The sequence below is a fragment of the Mustela nigripes genome, chromosome 13 (assembly GCF_022355385.1).
Source record: "Mustela nigripes isolate SB6536 chromosome 13, MUSNIG.SB6536, whole genome shotgun sequence".
In the NCBI taxonomy this organism is placed as follows: Eukaryota; Metazoa; Chordata; class Mammalia; order Carnivora; family Mustelidae; genus Mustela; species Mustela nigripes.
This window is the reverse complement of record NC_081569.1, coordinates 68709288-68730775: the sequence shown is the minus strand read 5'-3', so window position 1 is coordinate 68730775 and position 21488 is coordinate 68709288. Positions and strand designations below refer to the sequence as shown.

General features: G+C 37.9%; 1 protein-coding gene and 1 long non-coding RNA gene across 2 annotated transcripts in view; one reads left to right on the top strand and one right to left on the bottom strand.

The window, feature by feature from the left end:
• AP4E1 (adaptor related protein complex 4 subunit epsilon 1) overlaps positions 1-18461 on the bottom strand; it is a 60313-nt gene extending 41852 nt beyond the window's left edge. Inside the window, exons 1-7 of the mRNA XM_059372819.1 lie at positions 18218-18461; positions 16054-16125; positions 12338-12461; positions 8438-8511; positions 7427-7548; positions 4178-4337; positions 2370-2536 (exon numbers count right to left, since the gene is read on the bottom strand). Coding sequence (XP_059228802.1) covers positions 2370-2536; positions 4178-4337; positions 7427-7548; positions 8438-8511; positions 12338-12461; positions 16054-16125; positions 18218-18367 — 869 coding nt within the window. The 5' untranslated portion in view covers positions 18368-18461. The remainder of the gene's footprint in view (positions 1-2369; positions 2537-4177; positions 4338-7426; positions 7549-8437; positions 8512-12337; positions 12462-16053; positions 16126-18217) is intronic.
• A 45-nt stretch (positions 18462-18506) lies between these two features.
• LOC131999755 (uncharacterized) lies at positions 18507-21482 on the top strand. The gene is made up of 3 exons (XR_009399100.1): positions 18507-19061; positions 19771-19887; positions 21123-21482. It is a non-coding gene; the product is annotated as an uncharacterized LOC131999755 (long non-coding RNA).
• Positions 21483-21488: the final 6 nt, after the last annotated feature.

The window sequence follows — 21488 nt, the reverse complement described above, 5'->3', positions numbered from 1 at the left end:
TAACTGGGCTGAGGTAGATACTATAAGAAAATGCAGTGCTTTGTAGAGCACTCTGCCTCCCAACCTAGAAAAATCTTCTGCAAGAGGTCAGTGTGAAACTATGGCTTCTCAACTGGCATTTCTGTTTCAGATTCAAAAAGCAATAACAGAAAAAAAACTACATCACATACAATACACAGAGTAGTCTTGCAGAGAAACTACACTGTAAAACAAACAAAGAGATCAAAATAATGTGAGGCGACACAAATAACTTGTGATGTATGTTACACCTTTTTCAGAAAATTTCTTTTTTCCAAATATACAGTTATAAAATTTAATCTGAAGTGCATGTGCTTTTATTCTGTCTTGACTAAAGGGTAACTACCCAGTGGGAATCCAGAACCATATTCTAAAATCCCTCATTTTATTGTGTAAGCACTTTTTCTAGACAGTAACCACAAAGCAGACATTACAACCCTCCCCCTCACCCCAAATTTGGTAATTCTACACCTAGATTACAGTCTAGTCTTCTATATTTTAAAAGCCAATGTCTGGCATAAGAGTCATAATTAACCACATGAAAATGTGGAAACATCTGCAGACATGATCAAGCAACATTAATACCCTAAGACAAAGAATGCTATAAAATACAAGAAAATATTCAAACAGACAAAAGAATATAAATATAAAAAGACTTTTCCAGTAAATTAGCTCTTTCAATTAAATACACTGGAATCCTGTTATAAAATAACATTTTTACTTGCCACACTGAGCTAAGCGTGGTTTAAGAAATACAAGATTTGTGTTAACAGAAAATGTCAGAGTTGGGACAAAAAAGGAGAAAATATTCTAATGTTCCACAACATCATAAGAGTTTCCCTCTTTATTCATTTCACTGAGCCTAATTCTATTCAACTGAGCTCTCTGGAGGTAAGCACTCTCTTTGTACATAAGCTTTGTAACTTTGTACATAATCCCTAAATTCATCCATAAAGGAAGTAAGAAAAATAATGAGTTAATGAATTTAGTAAATTCACTAAATGCCTCCAAAGTCACTGGATCTTTTTAGACCAGTAAGGTCTAGTTGCATTACCATGAAATTCATGATTTTAAAACAGAATTCCAGTGAACTCCAACTAGAGCCACACAACAGGAGATGCTGGATTATATAAAATAAAATTAGGACAAACATTTGTAATGTGCATATCTACTCCCATCACCTCCAGTTTTTTCACTTAGGTTTCATCAGGAATTGAGATTCAGAAACACAGAAAAAGTAACATAGCAATACCAGGAGTGATACAGTCCAATTGGCTCTCATTAGGAGCTCCAGGGAAATACAAACTGACATGACACTGACAAGGCACTAGGAGGAGCAAGAGCCTAGAAGACAATCCCTTCCTAAAGACAGGCTAAAGAATTAGAAGGTACCCAAATGCACAGAGAAGAACCATTTCTCATAAAGTCAAAACACCGATTAGCAAAATTATTTTTGCAAATATTTTCTTAAGAGAGAAACACATTAAGGACTCAAGCCATGGTCCTTGCTCTCAAGGGAACTAAAATTTAGTTGGGCTTGCTCTTGAACAGTTCAGGAAAAAAATTTTAAAATATGTGGCACACACACAAATATATAGAGAGTGATAAAGAATAATAACACAAATGCAAATAATTGATGTCTCTAGGAAAAGGGTTTAAGGAAGCTTCTTGTACTGTTCTTGGAACTTTTCTGTAAGTTTGAAAACTATGGCAAAATATATATCATTGAAAAGACACCCATAAAAATTATATTAAAAAAAAAAAGAGTAACTTAGACAAATGAATTAAAATGAAGCACTCACATCCAACCAGAGCAAGAGTCAGCAAACTAAAGTCTGCAGGCCTATCCTGGCTGGATGTTTGTTTTTGTACGGTTTTCACATTTTTAGATGATTGGGGGAAAAAGATCAAAAGAATATTTCACAATACATAAAGATTATATGAAATTCAGGTTTAACATCCATAAATTTTTTTGGAACACAGCAATGTTCATTCATTTATGGATTGTCATTTTGAGTTATACAATAGCAGGCTTGAATGGCTGCAAGAGACAACATACACCCACAAAGCTTAAAATATTTATTGTCTGGCCCTATTGTCTGAAACTTTCTGGCCCAGAAAGTTTCCCAATCCCTAAACTAGAATGATTAAGAAACTTCATGAAAGATATGGAGCCTCAGAGGTCCCTTTCTCTATGAGCAGGATTTAGATAAGCAGAGAGCCAGGATTATCCTATCCTAGCAACCTGTTATATCCTTCCTACGGCGGTTTATTTAACATTGGGAGAATCTGATTTATGAAACTTCTAGATGAAGGCTATCAAGGTATCAAGTTTACTTAGAACAGTTTACCTTTGATCATCTTTTCCTAGAAGTCCTAGTATTCGCAAAAGCTGGATTTGTAACCATGGTGCTGGCACACTGTGGTAATTGAAATCTACTGGGAGCTTTCCTCCAACTACTTGCTTCAGTATTGTTACAAAACTCCCCGTCAAGTCTTTATATCCAGATGAATTCTCCTATATCCAAAAAATGAAACAAAAAATCTTCTGTTAATGTCTTAACAAATATAAAATAGACCTGGTTGAAATGCCATACAGAATCTAACTTAGATTATATCTATATGTTCACTTAGAAATTTCAGGTGCACATTTAATGAAACAGTACTCCAATCTAATTAGATTTCCTCCTTGATGAAACTGCTCTAGCTACCTGATCCAAAGCTGAATCATTCCCCAAAAAACTTCCACCAATAGCTACCTGTACCCACACAGAGTCTTAATCACATTTCATAATTTCTTATAATTATATCTTATATAGAAATTTTACTAACCAATATCAGCAATTAAATCAAAAAGGGGAATGAAAGGTACACTGATAAGGGGCATTATTTCTACTTTTGATGAAGATCAAGGCCTGTTTGCAGTCTCTGAACTTTGTTTGCAAAAGACTTCTCATGTAAACGATCTGTGTTCTGGGTGGAAGAGCTCATAGCAGTCAAGTCTACTCAAACATTCAAACCTCCCAGAATCAGTGCATCTGCCTTTTAAAAATTAATTAATCCTACAGTATTTAAACATACCTGTGTTTCTGAATGAGTGTGCTTTGATTATCTATCTGACTAATCTCTTGAACTGGGGAAATTACATACACATTCCTCAAAGTAAACATCAGATTCTTCATTGTAGTTTTTAATTTCATTATCAAGGATACCTTTTTGGAAGGGAAATAATAGCTCTTTCAAAGTTTAGTAAACATTAGAGGAAAATAAGATTTAACATCAAATATCTATTTTATACCAATATATTTTGGAGCACAATGCATAAAAATGAACACAATCTTCAATTCTGTCATTGTAAACTGAATTCAATAAATATGCCATTTTGTTTTATAATAGTCATCAAGTCTCTCACATATACATAAAACATACAAAGGTTTTCAGGCAATCGACTGGGGCTGAATTAGTATAAATCTATATCACCATTTAGAAAAGTTTACCATACCATTCAACATTCCTTTAACATCTGACACAGTATCAATGTAAGGAGTCAACACTGTAGTCTATATACCTTGCACTGGCTCTCCTTATTTCTAGAAGGTCATTAGACTTCTCATGAAGTTGTATGAAAGAAAGTCACTGCTTCGGGCACCTGGGTGGCTCAGTTGGTTAAATGTCTGACTTCAGTTCAGGTCACAATCTAGGAGTCCAAGAATCTGGCCCCACACACCAGGCCCCAAGTAGGGCTCCACGCCCAGCAAGGAGTCTACTTCTCCTTCTCCCTCTGGCCCTCCCCCTGCTCGTGCTCTCTCTCTCTCTCTGATATATAAGTTATTTAATTTAAAAGAAAGTCACTGCTTGAAAAACAACAAATATGGATATTTCAATCACCTCCTATAGCTACCATTTTTCCATGTGTCTTTAGTAACTTAAAAAACTTAGTCATTTAAAAAAGAGACTAACTCTGTAATGTGCCTACAACTCATGCTATCAAACAACTTGCAAAAATTACTATTAAAGAGTCAGTAATAAAAACCTGAAATGTTAATTCAGCATTTTACTGAAAAATCTGAGTTTCCATTTAATTCCATAATTAACATTTTTTTATAACTACCTTTTTCTAATAGCAACTGCTCAGTATCTCCTAAAATTTCCAACTTACCTTAATCATCCTAAAGTATATGTGCAAAGAAGCAGCCATGACCCCAACATCTCTGTCACAAAGTGCTTTCCGAAACTTAATGTGAATATGCTGTACTTGATTAGGAGCAATGAGATAGAATTTATATAATGCCAGAACAGCTTTTCTTCGTATAATCTCCCTAAAGATAAAAAATAAAATCTAAACAAACCATCTGAATTGTCAGGCATTTAGTTGGAAAAGATTGTAGATGAAATGATTCCAAGATAGCAGTTATTACCTTAATCTAAAAAGAAAGAATTACTCATTTTTGTTCATTTCTTTATTCTAATCCACTAAACTATAAAAAGTGGTTATCTCCAGGAGGTAAGAGCTCAAGAGACTAAACACCCATGTTATACATTTCTGTAGTTACATAATTTTTGGTAACAAGCATGCATTTATTATTTTTGAAACCAGAACAAACAAGGAAAATAAACAAACTTTTTTTCATTAACATATAATGTATTATTTGCCCCAGGGGTACAGGTCTGTGAATCATCAGGCTTACACATTTCACAGCACTCACCATATCTCATATCCTCCCCAATATGAATAAACTCTTTAATTCCCTAATTCCATTTTTTGAAAGCCCTCTCTCTAGAAATTAGGAAAGAATCAACAATTCTAACTTATAAAGGTAGTTCTGTCTACTAATAAACAGTCTCTTTATTAATATTGGAAATCTCATTAATATTTTACCTTCTATTATTTCTTTTTTTGTACCATGGGCAAGCATATTCCAAATACTTTAGGGAGGCAGGGCAATAGAAAGGGAGACTCACATTAAAAGATGTTACTCTTCCCCTTGCCCAACTCATGTTTCAAAAATGTCATTACAATGAAGAGGAAAGTAGGAACACCTGGGTGTCTCAGTGGGTTGAGTGTCTGCCTTCAGCTTAGGTCATGATCTTGGGGTCCTGGAATGAAGCCCCACATTGGGCTCCCTGCTCAGTGGGAGCCTATCCCTCCCACCCTCTTCCTGCTCTTCCTTACACTCTCTTTCTCAAGTAAAACCTTAAAAAAAAAATGAAAAGGAAAGTACACACTAATCCTACACTTAATTTTTAACAGATAATGTCTAGCACACAAGAAGCAAAATGAGAAGTTGCTATCCTATGTTCTATTGTAATTTCCAAGGAAGTATATCCCTTGTTATTCTCACTCATGCCTCCTTATAAATATAGCATATTTGTGGGGCACCTGGGTGGCTCAGTGGGTTAAGCCTCTGCCTTCAGCTCAGGTCATGATCTCAGGGTCCTGGGATCAAGTCCGGGTCTCTGCTCAGCGGGGAGCCTGCTTCCCTCTCTCTCTCTCTCTGCCTGCCTCTCTGTCTACTGTGATTTCTCTCTGTCAAATAAATAAATAAATAAAATCTTTAAATATATATATATATAGCATATTTGCAGGCTATGCTGGCAGTGCTCATAACAGCAGCAAGTGTCACAAAAGTGAAGTATTTACTTTTAGGATTCCTTAATAAGTATTTCTGTTACCTAAAAATCATAGAATCTCAAAATTGAGATTATTCAATGCAATCCAATATGTTCCACTCAAAAATACCTTTTAGAATATTCCTAACAAATGTCAAATTTAGCTTCTTTTAATTTCCATTAACAAGCAACTCACTACCTTCCTAGGCAAACTATGCCAGGGCGGAAAATTCTTTTTCCAGAGAAAGCAAAAGCAGATTAACAATAGATTTGCCCTCAATATTATTAATACTATGGTGCCTATAAACTACATCTCAGTATATGTATTGCTATTAAGGGTTAACAAATATCAGTTCTGAGAAAGAATAGGTAAACGAGATGATGAAATGTAAACACTCAACAGGCTCAGGAATCTGCAGGCCTGGCCCTTTGTGGTGGTACCAACAAAAGACATCAGGAAACCTGGATTGAGGCCATAGGTCTGGCATGGTGAAATCAAAAGTCAAGGCCAACCATCATCTTTGTGACATCCACTGGCCTACCTATAGCTCTGACCCATGTTCTTCTGCATGGAGTTAGGTATGGCCGTAATGGCAGAAGCAGAGTTTCAAAAAGTCTAACTGGTGAAAAACAGGAGAGGCCAGGATTTGAAATTAGAGTACATGAGGAGCAATAAGGAAAAATTCAGTTCTCAGAAGGATTTCACACAAAGGCTAAGTATTTAATTATCACAAAACAGTGGGGATAAGAGAAATTTACATAAAAATAATGCTCTGCTATGATCAGATCAACCAGTAATTATCTAAGAAAAACTGTATTTTATTTCCAGTAATTAATTGTCTATAGCCACCATTTGTTCTGAACACACATCTGACATAAATAAAACATTAACAAAAAATATTAAGAATGTACGTATAACTAAAATATTGTAATCACCAAAAAAAAAAAAAAAAGGAAAAAGTGATTGCAAACTTTTTCCTAGCTCTAAAGGTTATAAAGTTACGGAACTTCGTCAAGAACAGAACAAAAATGAGATAACAAAACAAAAAGGGGCGCCTGGGTGGTTCAGTCAGTTAAGCATCTGCCTGCGGCTCAGGTCATGATCCTGGAGTCCCAGGATCGAGTCCCACATCAGGCTCCCTGCTCATCAGACAGCCTGCTTTTCCCTCTCCCTGCTTGTGCTCTCTTGCTCTCACTCTCACTCTCTCTTAGATAAATAAATAAAATCTTTAAAAAAAATAATAACTTGTGAAAAAGTAAGTCAAACTGATAAGGAGAGTTAAGGAATCTTATAAGATAGGATTAGCAAAATACTGTAAGTTAAGGTTTATCTGGATACATTCTGCTATAAAATAGAATTTGAACACTACAATTTTGCTATGAAAGCAACCTCAACACACTGAAGGTCTGCATTCATAGCTCTTGAACCACTACCAGATTTTTTCCATTATGTCACTTTATCCTCAAAACAACTCTGTGAAAACTAACATGCTTCAACCAACCCCATATAGCCAAAGGAAAAAGAGGACCACTGCTGGTTAGTGGTAGAACTGGGAGAAAAGCCATGGATTCCTGACACTAAACCTCACTGCCTCTCAGTTTAAATTTAGAAAGCTACCTGGCATTTTCTCGAACCCACATAAAATGAAGGACAATGCTATTAGGGATTTTTGCATTATATCTGGCAATCAAAGGATATCTTCCACCCTGACAGCATTAAGTTATAATAAAATTTTTAGTATAAATTTTTGTTTTGAAATATATAGTATAGAGAGGTACCCCCAAATAATTTACTTACTTAGAATGCTGAAGTTTATCTTCAATTAATGGAAGAACAGCTGGAATCATTTCTCGAGGGAAAATCTGGCTGACGATAGTAAGAGCCATACATACTTCTACCAGGTTAGTGCTCTGCAAGTCCTGATGTAATGATTAAGCAAACAAAACATTCAGTGCAAATCTTGAAATTTAGGGTTAGTGAGTTCAACATTGCAATGGTCCTACATGTATATAGTTTTCTACTAACTTTATAATTAATTTGTACATTCAGAACAGATCCTAGAGAAAAAGACAACAGCCAGAAACATGCATCTGACTAAAAGTCTAGAGATTTGCGGGGCGCCTAGGTGGCTCAGTGGGTTAAGCCTCTGCCTTCGGCTCAGATCATGATATCAGGGTCCTGGGATCGAGCCCTGCATTGGGCTCTCTGCTCAGCCAGGAGCCTGCTTCCTCCACTCTCTCTCTCTGCCTGCCTGTCTGCCTACTTGTGATCTCTGTCTAATAAATAAATAAAGTCTTTAAAAAAATAAAAATAAAAACAATAAAAGTCTAGAGATTTGCTTTCAAATGAAACCATAACAGCAGTAGGAGAATGTTTCACTTAACCCCTACAACTGGGTTAAGGTCTATTATTAGCCTCATTTTACAAACTCAGAAACTGATCTAAAAGATCTTTCTAGGGGTGCCTAGGTGGCTCAGTGGGTTAAAGTGCCTGCCTTGGACTCAGGTCATGATCTCAGGGTCCTGGGACTGAGCCCTGCATCAGGCTCTCTGCTCAGCAGGGAGCCTGCTTCCCCCTCTCTCTCTGCCTGCCTCTCTGCCTACTTGGGAACTCTGTCTGTCAAATAAATAAATAAATAAAATCGTTTAAAAATAAATTAATTAATTTTTTAAAATAAAGATCTTTCTAAGCCCATTCTGTAAGCCTGGCTTCTTCTAAAAATATCTAATTCAGTATGATTGAGGTAAAATGTCAGATACCTGGAAGACTAATATCAGACTTCATATTTACCAACATATAATATAGTACCTTTACAACTGTATTCACAAGGAGAAGCAGCAGTTCATGATTTTCATGTAGGAATAAAGAAACAGCCAAATAACCTATAAAATTGGAGGGGGAAAGTCTCATTATTACCTAATAAAAATGAACTTTTCTCAAGAAATTAAACAAAGCAATAATATATTTAAAAATTTAAGTGTCAAAGATAACAGCTTCAGGTTAACTATAAAGACAGATTGCAAAATATGAGGTTCAAAAACTTCAGGAAGATTTCAGATGTTCTTCATCCTGAAATCTTTCATAATTAAGTATCACAGGATATACCTGAAACAGAAAAGAGGTTCTCTGTACTAACTTGAAGTCCTATAAATGACGTAAGAAATACATCTTCTATCTTCTGTGCATATCTCTACACAATCAGTCAAAACATTTTCTATCTTGTAATCAAACATACAACTGTTGAAAAACTAAAAGCTACTGTAGTTACTAGGGAGTTACTGGCAATTTGTTATTATTGAATGAGCCACCCCCTACCATTGCATATGATGTAAATCATAAATTAAGCCATAAACAATACCTGATTTTCTCAATATGAAGATATACTATTGAAGGAATAACAGTTGTAGAGGAAAGAAACACTGTCTAGCACATTAAATGGAATCATTGATTTAAGTAAGCATTTTTATTTCAATATTAAAAAGGACATCTTACGATTGAGGACATAAATTAATACTATGACAGATGCATGTACATGGACTCTAGATACTCCATGTCACTTTCTTGTCACCCTTCATACTGATAAATATTTGTTAGACAGTTACTATGGATCAGTACATTACAAGCCTCACCTCATTCAATCCTTACCACTCTATGAAGTCTTATTATCCCCCAAAAGAATATGAGGCCCATAAAGGGTAACTGCACAAAGTCTATGGCTAGTACATGGTGGAGCCAGCACTCAAACCCAGTCAGTAGGAGTTAACTTATGTTTTAATCCCTATGCTGTCCTGTCTCTCCACACAGTTTACACTGAGGTCCTATTCCCTGACTTCCATCCTCACTGTTTTCCATTCTTCTCAATTCTTTCAGTCCTCTCATTAGGGAGTCTAACTGTCCTCACCATTATCCACACACTGTGTGTGTGTCTGCTGGGAATCATGGGAAAGCTGTTAGAAACCACCTATTCTCACAACCAAGAAGTAGCACCATGACAAAGAAAAAAGACTATAACCAGGGGCAAAAAAGAGATGAGAAAAACATTAGGGAGCATTTAAAGAGATTAGGTCTTACAGAATGCTGAGAACTCATGTGATCAGCCAAGATATCACCCACACTCAAGTCACCAATATCAGGGTATGAGAAGATGAACAAATTCAAAGACCATCTCAAGAAAACCTTAATTTTATCTGTTACAAAGAATATCCTTAACTATTTTGACTCTCAGGAAATAGGGGAGAGAATATTTGGTGACTCAAAAGATGAAAAGTTTCCAGAAGAAAAGAATAATGACTATGATTAAGGAATATGTTTGATATAAAAGTGTAACATAGAATAAGAATATAAGCTTTGACTCATACATACTTGGGTTTACATTCAGGATCCACCCTTTATTAGCTGTATGACCTTAGACAAGTGACTTAACCTTTCTAAGCCTCAGTTTTGTCCTATCTCCCAAGATAAAGCACCTAACATCATGTCTGATTTAATGTACCAAAATGTATTTTATTCAATTATATTTCTAAAAAAAAATAAGAAGGTGTCTCCATCAGAGAAAGCAACAAAATTAGTCTTATACATCTCAGGAAAGCTGAAGAGGCAATAGCACCAGAGTGAAGACATATAAAAGGTTTAAATGCTATCTTAGGGGTGCCTGGGTGGCTCAGTTGGTTAAGCAATGCCTTCAGCTTAGGTCATGATCCAGGATTGAGACTCACATTGTGCTCCCAGCTCCACAGGGAGTCTGCTTCTCCCTCTGACATTCTCCCTCTCATGCTCGCTCTCACTGTCTCTCTCAAATAAATAAATAAAAACTTTTAAATAAATAAATAAAGTTATCTTAAAAAAAAATTTCTACTCATTAGCACACATAAAAAATGTCAATACCTATAGATAAATGTCTTTCCACATGGCAATAAAATATTTCCCTAAGACCATAAACCTCAATAAAAATGACTCTGAGGTCTCTGTTAAAATAAGTTTTCATAATTATGCATAACACCTGTACAAGCTTATTCACTGCAACATTATTTACAAGAGCAAAAAATAAAAAATAACCCATATGTCTACCAACAGAGACCTGATGGAAAAAACTATAGCCTATCCATCCATCCAATGAAAATGATGCAACTGTATAGAAGTATGAAGATTTCAAAACAAGGTGTAGAATAATCTAGATAGCCATGTTATCTTTTGCATAAGAGAGAGTGTTTGAGTATACCGGTGCATTTGCTTGTTTTACAAAAAAAACAATGGAAAGATTAATCAGAAACTAATGAAAATGTTACCTATAGGAGTTAAGGAACAAACTGGGTAAGAGAGGTCAGAGATAAAAGTCAGACTTCTTTGATTATACCTTTTTTTTTTTTTTTTAAAGATTTTATTTATTAATCTGACAGAGAGAAATCACAAGTAGACAGAGAGGCAGCCAGAGAGAGAGAGAGAGGGAGAGGGAAGCAGGCTCTCTGCCGAGCAGAGAGCCCGATGCGGGACTCGATCCCAGGACTCTGAGATCATGACCTGAGCCGAAGGCAGCGGCTTAACCCACTGAGCCACCCAGGCGCCCCTGATTATACCTTTTTATAAGGACCTAACTTTTGAACAATTTTTAAAATAAAATTAAGTAGAAAATGAAAAAAATTATATGACCGTCTAAGAAGCACAACATAGCAACAGCTATACAAAATCACAGCACCAACCATTTCATATTGACTGCCTATTGTTTTCAAATTTTCCCTGCCTTTAGGGATCTTAGAATTAGTTAGAGAGCTAAAAACATTAATAAAACATTAATATATGAAAAGGCAACATCATAAGATAACAGATGGTAAAAGCCATCCAGGTAATCACAAATGAGTAAAACTTGATTTGGAGTACAATGAGGGACAGACAGCATGCCAGAAGACATTCCCCTTGGAGGGAAGAATACAACAAATCTCAAAGAGTGGAGTGAGTTTCAATAAATAGAATACTGGGTGCACCTGGTCTTAAAATCTTCCCCAAAATATCTCTCTCCTCCACCCCATCATCTGACAGAGGTGAATATAATTTGTGAAGAATGCTGGTCCTTGAAAACATGACATTATCAACTGTTTTGAATAAAGAACATGTTGTACTCCTATAATACTCTCACGTGTTTCCTTCTTGGATTCTGATACACAGCTAAACCTACATGAGCAAAAGATTTAAGCCCTTATTTAAAAGGATATCTCCTAATAGCCCTAATATTAAGAAGACAAAACTTTTTAAGAGATACCTCTAATCCTCACAGCTAACATTTATGAAACGAAGAAGAGTATATTTTAAATTATTCAAGTCAATTTCACTTTTTATTCTATAAGGAAACTTTTCTGATCATTGAATTGATGAGGTCAGGCAGAATTTAAAATCAGCTTTGCTGAGATATAATTTACACACAAGAAAATGCACTCATTTTTAAGTGTATGCCTTAATGAGTTTTGACAAATACAGTCAGTCATCCAACAATCACAAAAATAGGTAATTTTTAATCTCCATAACCCCATAATGCTATGGATCAGTAAGAGTAATTTCACTTACAGATTTGAGTTTTTGAAGTGTTCTCTTTTAAAGCTTTGGAAATTACAAGGCAGTTTTCTAAAAACACCCTATATACTCACCATCATTGATTTTACCTAGTTCCTGGCACTTTAAGTGCAACATTAAGTACAAAAACCTTACACACATACATACCTACTCTTTTTTCTAAAAGGTTTCCTTGTTGTGCCAACTTGATTGCATGTATGTAGCCAAAGGAAGCATCATATCCAAGCATTTCACAATATATAAGTCTCACCATACATTCCTTCATCATTTTCTGCAAAACAAAATATCCAGTAACTGAATAAATAAATAGAATACTTTGATATTAAGTCTTAAATTATGTTGCATTTCACAGGGAGATCTCTTAATCCTGGCACTGAAGAAATAAAATATACATATTATAAATTCATAATCTGAAGTCAAACTTTATAAATAGAGGTTGCTCCAAAACTTAGCTTACTAACAGTTTAAGTAAAATTATTTTAACATTTTGTTAGTGGCAACATTATAAAATGAATCAACCATAGCTATTTCTTTTTTTATTTTTAAGACTTATTTATTTATTTGAGAGAGCACACACGTGCACAAGCAGGATGAGTGGCAGAGGGAGAAGGAGCAAGAGACTCTTTTTTTTTTAAATAATTTTTTAAGGATTATTTATTTATTTATTTACTTGACAGAGAGAGAGAGATCACAAGCAGGCAGAGAAGCAGGCAGAGAGAGATGGGGAGCAGGCTCCCTGCTGAGCAGAGAGCCCAATGCGGGGCTCAATCCCAGGACCCTGAGATCATGACCTGAGCCAAAGGCAGACACTTAACCGCTGAGCCACCTAGGCACCCTGCGAGCAAGAGACTCTTAAGCAGGCTCTACACTCAGCACGGAGCCCGACACCAGGCTTGATCTCACAACCTCCAGATCATGACTGAACCAAAAACAAAAGTTGGACACTCAACCGATTGAGCCATCCAGGCACCCGAACTATAGCTCTTCCTAATTCTAGGTGTCCCTGTGGTTATAATATGAGACACATGATCTTCAGGCAAAATTTCACCCATGGTATTATGACTTGGCTTCTAGATTGGAGCACATAATTTTAATATTCTTTGCTAAATGAAAACATCTATAAAATTCCCATAAGTTAGTAATAATTTGTAAAGAAAATGTTTACATTTAAAAACCAGACTACACCCAGACTTTCTTCAGAATTATTTTACTGTAAAGAAAATGTTTACATTTAAAAACCAAACTGCACCCAGACTTTCTTCAGAATTATTTTACTGTACATAATATGCAATAGTTTGTTTTACTGGCATTCTCTTTAAATAACTCTCAGTAATTAGGAACAGAAGGCATGATATCATTAATGCTATACCTATTCCAACATTTAATTTTTTTTTTTTAAAGATTTTATTTATTTATTTGAGAGAGAGACAGTGAGAGAGAGCATGAGCGAGGAGAAGGTCAGAGGGAGAAGCAGACTCCCCGTGGAGCTGGGAGCCTGATGCGGGACTCGATCCCAGGACTCCGGGATCATGACCTGAGCTGAAGGCAGTCGTCCAACCAACTGAGCCACCCAGGCATCCCGCAACATTTAATTTTTTAACTGGGTCTTTCAGTATTTCTAACAGAAGCTAATAAGTTGTTTTAGGAGATTCTATAATTTGTTTTATTAGTATAATAATATTTGCATTTTCAACATTTATAGCAAATTTTAATCATAAATTTAAAATATAAATAAAACATGCTTTAATATAAGTCCACAGCCCATTTTAATATCTAAAAATTAACTAGGTCATGGGGCGCCTGGGTGGCTCAGTGGGTTAAAGCCTCTGCCTTCGGCTTAGGTCACGATCCCAGGGTCCTGGGATCGAGCCCTGCATCATGCTCTCTGCTCTGCAGGGAGACTGCTTCCTCCTCTCTCTCTCTGCCAGACTCTCTGTCTACTTCTGATCTCTGTCAAATAAATAAATAAAATCTTTAAAAAAAAATAAAAATAAAAGAATAAAAAAATAAAAATTAGCTAGGTTAGTGTATTATACAAAATACTTAGAAAATAATAAGTATTTTTAAGTAAGGATAATAATATTTACTAATTCATATTTATAAATGTATGTATTTATATACATATATATATATACACACATATATTTATATACATAAACGTGAAGAGTTTTAAAAGAAACCATAGGAAAATCCTTGGAAAATAAGATTTAATTCAGGTCACTTATGTTTAAAGTAGTAACAATTAATTCATTAGTATATTAAGACTACTAAACACGGAAAAAAACAAGCTTAAAAGATACTGGAAGTTCCTCTTAAAAGGCTTCCACATCAATTAGGAGTGAAAGTATTCATCTAATCCATTAAATTTCATCCCTAGTTTTGTAACTTTCTATAGCATACATTTTTATTCTCCTAGTTTATGAGAAGAAAGTCCATTCCCTACTGCAGAATTATTTTTTTTTTTTACAATTTCTCTAACAAACTCTCATGGAACCTCTACCCAACCACCTCAGAGACAGACTACAAAGCATGCCCAGAGGCACCTGGGTGGCTCAGTTGGTTAAGCATACCACTTACAATTTTGGCTCAGGTCATGACCTCAGGGTCATGGAAGGAGCCTGCATGGGACTCCATGTTGAGGGTGGAGCATGCTTGGAATTCCCTCTCTCCTCTCTCTACCCCTCCCGCATCATGCTTGCTCTCTCTCTAATTTAAAAAAAAAAAAAAAACCATGCCCGGAGCTGGATAGCCATAATTATTATAAAATCTACCATCCAAAATCTGGCTCCCTAAGTTCTACCTATTTATTTCTCCAGGTGTGTCAATAAAAATGGAAATCAAACAAAGTAAAAGGAAAGAAACCATTTCTGCTTAACATTTCTATCAAGTATCACGAATAAATACACAATGATTTCATACATATACACACATATACCTATCTATACACATACATATACATATATACACACACATAAATATATCAGATTAACTATGCTTTGAGGTTCATTTTTCCAAATATTACTATGATCATAAAAGGAAATATATACATTCTCTTAAGCTATAAAAATGTTATTCATGTACATGATCGTGTGTTCATGCAAAATATTCACCCTAATATTCTTATTAGAAGAGGGAGAATACTCACTAAATATTTGCTGAATAATGTTGCTTGGCAAAATCTCATTATATGAAACCACATGAAAATTGAAAGGAAAAAAAAAAACTTAGATCTTAATGAAACTATGTAGGGACAGTGGCCTGCACAGAGGCTACTCATTAAATAGCTGCTAAAAAGGCTTTTTGAGAAATCAAGTTATATGGCTCAAGTTCTAAAATAACTGGAACTTGATTTCACTGTTGTGCAATACAGTGTTTTACAGCAAGAAAACCATTTTCTACCTCATTCACCTATATTCTAAGATGTAGAAGAGCAAAATGAGAAATCTGTAATATACCAATTCAGGACTGAAAATATTACTTTAAATAAATGATATAGCATAACATTTTCCCAGTACACAACACTAAAACAATAAGATCAGCACTGGGGTCCCATGAGTATTGCCACATTTATGTAATTATCATGCTGGCACTGAATTGGCATCAATCAAGCAAGCCTTGCTCTAGTGCAGCCAGTAAATAATAAAAAGCTAACTAACAATGCTAAAATAAACAACTGTATGCCTGTAAACAAAACAAAACAAAACAAAAAAGCTTAAGCTTGTGTCTGACCTGCTACCATCCATAACTAATTGTGACTATGATAAATTAGATTTTAGCAACTGATCAATTAGATGCCACTACAGACTCCATAGTGGACCTGATTTCAAATATTAAATGTGCTGGCACTGACTATGCAAACTCACCAGTGTTGTTGTAGGAGCAGAAACAGTTGCTTTCAGACTACTCAGTTCCTGCTGGATTAGTTTCTCTTCCTCCTAAAAAAATGAAAGTAATTAAATGCACGAATAATGGTCTTTTCAAACTGCAGCAGTAGTTCTTAGAAGGAAAAATATAATTTATAATGCTTTCAACAAAAAGTAAACGTTATTTTAAAGGACAGTTATAAAAATTACATGCTTAAGATTAGCCTAAACGCATTTCTCCAAACCCTCCCAATCATTCCTGTAAAGAATAATCCACCGTTCCTTTTTCCTTCACTTAACTACTGTCCTCTCAAGGACAGATTAGCAGAAAATGTTTTGTTTTGTTTTCCTTTGTTTTGAATTCAAGGTAGAGAGAAAGAAGAAATTTTTCATGTACTCATCCAGGATAAGGGTCTCACACCTTCCCTTTAAGAATAAAAAGTCCTGGGGTGCCCCGGCTGGCTCAGTCAGTGGAGCATCCAACTCTTCATCTTGGGGTTCTGAGTTTGAGCCCCACAATAGGTATAGAGATAACTTAAGAATAAAAAAAAAAATCTTAATAAGTAAAGTAAAAAGTCTTCATAGAATAGAGAAATAGGATATGAGGGAAGAAACAGAAATAGGTCTTTTTCCCCTTAAGCTATACTCTTCCCTCTTCTTTTCTCACTATTCCTCACATCCTTTCCTTCAACTCCCATCTCTCTCTCTCATATACACAAGTACATCAATGTGATCACTTCTGCTGCCTCCATTGTATCTCATCTCCTTAGCACACTTGAATATTGGCCCCATTTTAAATTACACATTAAATTACACATTTAAATTATCTTTAAATTACACATTCAATCAGCAGATGTCCAGCAGGTAGCTTACTCAAGTACTACTCCTGAGGTACTGCCACATTTAGATACCCTATGTACAGTTCCAAACTACAATTTAAGACCAAAAATATTTTTTAATTTCACTCAGAATCTCACAGAAATGAGTAAAGGACAAAATATTAAGACAAACAATATTATGTCCATAAATAACGATTTCTGACTGTGAAGGAGAAATACAGCATCCAGTAGAGCATCATCTTATTTCAACTTAAAAAGAATGTTTTAGGGGCGCCTGGGTGGCTCAGTGAGTTAAAGCCTCTGCCTTCAGCTCGGGTCATGATCCCAGGGCCCTGGGATTGAGTCCCCTGGGATTGAGTCTGCTTAGCAGGGAGCCTGCTTCCACTTCTCTCTATCTCCCTGCCTCTCTGCCTACTTGTGATCTCTCTCTGTCAAATAAATAAATAAAATCTTTTAATTAAACTCCAAGGGCACTTTGAAGAAAATCCTCCTCTCTGGGGACTTACAAGTCATTGTATATTGCTTATACCTGTCTTAAGTCCAAGATGAAGGACCAATTCCTTGGGGAAAAGAAAATTTGTTTTACTCTTTTTCCTCCATGCCTAACGCATAATAACCTCCTTCATAAATTAACTTTTGAACAAATTATGACATAACAAAATAATCTTCTAGGTTGTTGAATCTTGGTTCAACTACCAAAGTTTGTGGAAACTTAATACCTTCCATTCTAACTAGTCATTTTCAAAGCCCATCTGAGGCTGAGACGACAAACTTTTTATCTGGGGAGAATTAACTCTTTTTCTTTGTTGCCCCCGCCCAAGGTTGTTACAACCTAAGAACCTCAAGCTCCCCAAAGACGTTGAACAACAGGTTCAGACGGCAGGCTCTGTTCCGGTGTGTGAAAGAACTGGTGAGAGAGAACCTGTACAGAAACTTTGTAGAAGGTAAGCGATGCTGGCACTTCCACGGCACTAGGTATTTTCACTCGCTCGATGGCTCCTCTAATCCTCGAAGCAACCTATGGAGTACATTTGGGTCCTTTTCCACTTCAACGCCCAGAAATACACAGAGACTCAAAGATTAGACAGACCAGCCGCAGACGATAATGACTCAGTGTCACGGCCAACTGTGGAAATTCGGCCTCCAAGCTGTCAGTCCGGGAAGGAAAGTGACGCTTCCAGACAGACGCGGGGACGCACAGACACACACGGAGTCCCTGAACCCCGCGGGAGGGCCGACCCCGAGGCTCGCCGCCGGACTCGGGCCTCCCAGCGCGAGGGCCTTTTCGCCGGCGCCCCTGACCTCCCGGTCCCGCGAGCACTTACGTGCTTGGAAGTTAGCGCGGTGATGCCGCGGACGAGGCCGCCCAGCCGCGAAGAGAAAGACGCCTTGACGCCCGCCGGCCCGCCAACCGACTGGTTCTGCAAAAAGAGTCCCGGCAGCGCCGTCAGCGTCTTCTCCACTATGTCGCTCATCGCCGCCGCCGCCGCCACCGCCCGCGATCCGGTCGCCGCCCGGCTTCATGCCCGGCCCCTGCCTAGCCGCCCGCCGGGCCTCCGTAGACACTTCCTGTTTGTTTGAAGAAGAAATCTTTATTCGCGTCCGGCGTGGACAAGGACAGTGTCGTTCTCAAGAGAGGCCGCCGGAGGGCGCGAGAGGCCGCGCAGGGAAGAGGCTAGCTCCGCTGGCGCGCGGAGGTTGACTTCCTAGGGAGGAATTGAGGGACCTGATGGTCCGGTTTCGATGGCAACTCCGGGGTCTCCCTTTCCTTTTAGCCGCCTCCGCGCCGCGCGAGACTCTATCTGGAGGCGCACGTTCCTGGCCCCATTAGGCCTCGTTCCCAGGCTGCGGGACTGCGGGCCCTCCGCCCACCTTCCTCCCCCACAGCCCGAGGGCGGCCCTCGGCGCCACACACGGCCCCGGCCCTGAGGGAGCTGGGGGCGCTGCCGAAGGAGAGCGCGCAGTCCTGCGGCTTCCTCACGCAGGGGTGTCGCAACCACTGCCGCTTCCTAACCGCCCCTGTTCTCCGGGAATTGGGGACGCAGTCAGGAAAGGGTGGGAAGTGGTCGCGAAGCCCTCCCCACCCCCACACCCCGGCCGACTCCTGCTCTGCGGCGGCGGTGTCGAGGTCACGCTCCCGAAGCAGCCCACCCGGCCCGGCAGACGAGGGTGGGTGTTGTGCCCTACCCGCTCCCAGAGCTCTGTTCTTTCTCCCTTCAGAGCTGATCGCAGTGACCCCTGCGTAAATACCTCATCTCCCGGCGGAGGGGATAGTTTACCTGTTGCTGTTACCCCAGCTTCCACCTGGAACAGAATCTGGTACAGTGGTTCTCAGAATGCGGTCTGGTGACTTCTGAGGGTCTCTGCGACCCTTCCAGCGGATCCACGAAGTCCAAACTCGATGCCCAATACTAAAATGTTTGCTGTTTTCACTCTCATCCTTTTGGGAGTATACAGAGAAGTTTTCAAGAGGATAGTTGACTTAAGAGCTCTGTTAGTGGTGGAATGTGTGCTTGAGTACCCCTCTGTTTTCTAGAATGTTCCACGGGTTAGGGTATAAACATGTGCGCTTTCAGAGATTAACTTAGTTTTTCCTTACTACTACTAGTGTGTTCTCACAAGCTATCCTCCCTTATACCTGGTCTCTGGAACCCCATCACTACCCCAATAAATGGGTTTTTTGAAATCCCTAAACTGTCCTTGCACCCATGAAGAAACACAAGAAAAAAGTTCATTTTGTGGACTTGCTTTGCAAGAATAGTTTTTAACTTATTGAAAAAGTATCTAAATGTTTAAATATTATTTTAAATTGTTATTCTTATAGAATTTAATATTTTATTCAAAGTAAAATTTGGTTTCTACCCTTTTTTAACTTTAGGTTCTTTCATTGGCTTACGAAAGGGAGATTAGAAGACTTGCTTTCTCAATCTTCCAACAGCTAAAGATGCTGAAAAATATGACATTGACCTTAGTATCTGAGGATTCTCTGACTCAGGTAAAGGGGAGAGTCTGGGTGAAACGTACATAAGAAAGGAAAGGGAATTGAATATTTTAAACATGGTAGGGCCTTTAAAAGTCAGAGCATTTTTGTTACCACTCTTTGAACTAGAAATGAAAAACCCACTGAAGCATCTTACAGGTGAAATTATTGTGTTGCACTGGCTGCAAAAGGGCAAATGATAACTGAGAGGCTAATAAAGCTTGTGTGTTTCTCAGGAAATGCCTGCTGGATTAAAAAAAAAAAAATCAAAGAAATCATCTTTGGAAAGAAAGTAGCCAAGGTACTTTCCAAGGATGCAGTAGCTCACCAAATTAGAAATTTAGTTGCAATTGTAAAGACTGAGATAACATCTGATCTGCAGAATTATATTGCCTTGAAGAAGGACTGAAAAATTATATAAACATAGATGTAAGCTAGGCTTGTTGCTTTGCTTGTATCGATCCAGTGTCAGTACTAATACTTGAAGATCTCTTATATAAATGCTTGGCAATAAACACAGGTAGTGCTGAAATAGAGCAATGACTAATTTTGGGGGGGTGGGACTAAGAGCAATATTTATTGAGCACTTTATATATGCCAGTCATTGTTAAAAGCACTTTCAGTGTATTAACTCATTTGATCCTCACCATACTCTATGAGGTAGGAGATCTTATTTGCACTTTATGAATGAGGAAATAGAGGTATAGGGTGAAGTAACTTGACCCAAAGTCATACAGCTACCCAGTATAGAGCCGCAATTCAAACCTGGTTATCTGGCTTCAGAACTCATGCTGTCAGGCATCCTATATTTCCTCTCTCTCAACCAGACAGTTCTCCTGAATATATAAGTTAAATAATGAAAAGAGTGTTGACATCACCCTGAGTGATGATGACCTATTGACTCCTTCCACCCACACACTCTAAGGGAGTCAGTGTTTGCTTGCTTCGGTGAATGACAGGTAGTGTCAGGCCAGACAGACAGAAAGAGGTGGAAGATGGAAGGCAGAAGAAGTGACCAATTTTTTAAAGTAAGTTTATCCTGGAACAATTGTGCTGATATTTGCACTAATGGAATAAAAGCAATACTGGGCAAAAGTGCTGGCACCTTGGCACAATTCAAGGCAGAGGCTGCAAATTGTATTCTTCACTACCATACACTCGCACTGGGGGAGGAGAAAAGCCAGTTTACCTTAGAATATCTTTGATAAAGCAGTAAGAATTCTTAATTTTATTAAATCTCGACCTTTCAGTATATGCTTTTTAAGCGCTGGGTGTGGCAAAATGGGAAGTACACATCAAGCAGTTGTGATGCACAGCCAGGGTTCTTCAAGGAAAAGGACTTGAGGACTTGTTTGACTTGAAAGCTGAACCAGCACCCCCTATCCCCTTGCTGAAGGCTTGATTGTCCCCATAGCCGGATGGCAACACATACCAGGATGTCTATTGTCTGTGATCACCCGGTCTGTCAAGAGAAAAGACAAATGAGGAATAGAGTGTACCTGGGACTTTCCAGAGTGCTGAGCCAAGGCCCACCAGAACAAACCGTTGTGTCCTTGCCTTAAACCCAGTGCCTGACAATGCTTGATTTAAGTTAACCAATCAGATCCCTGTAACCA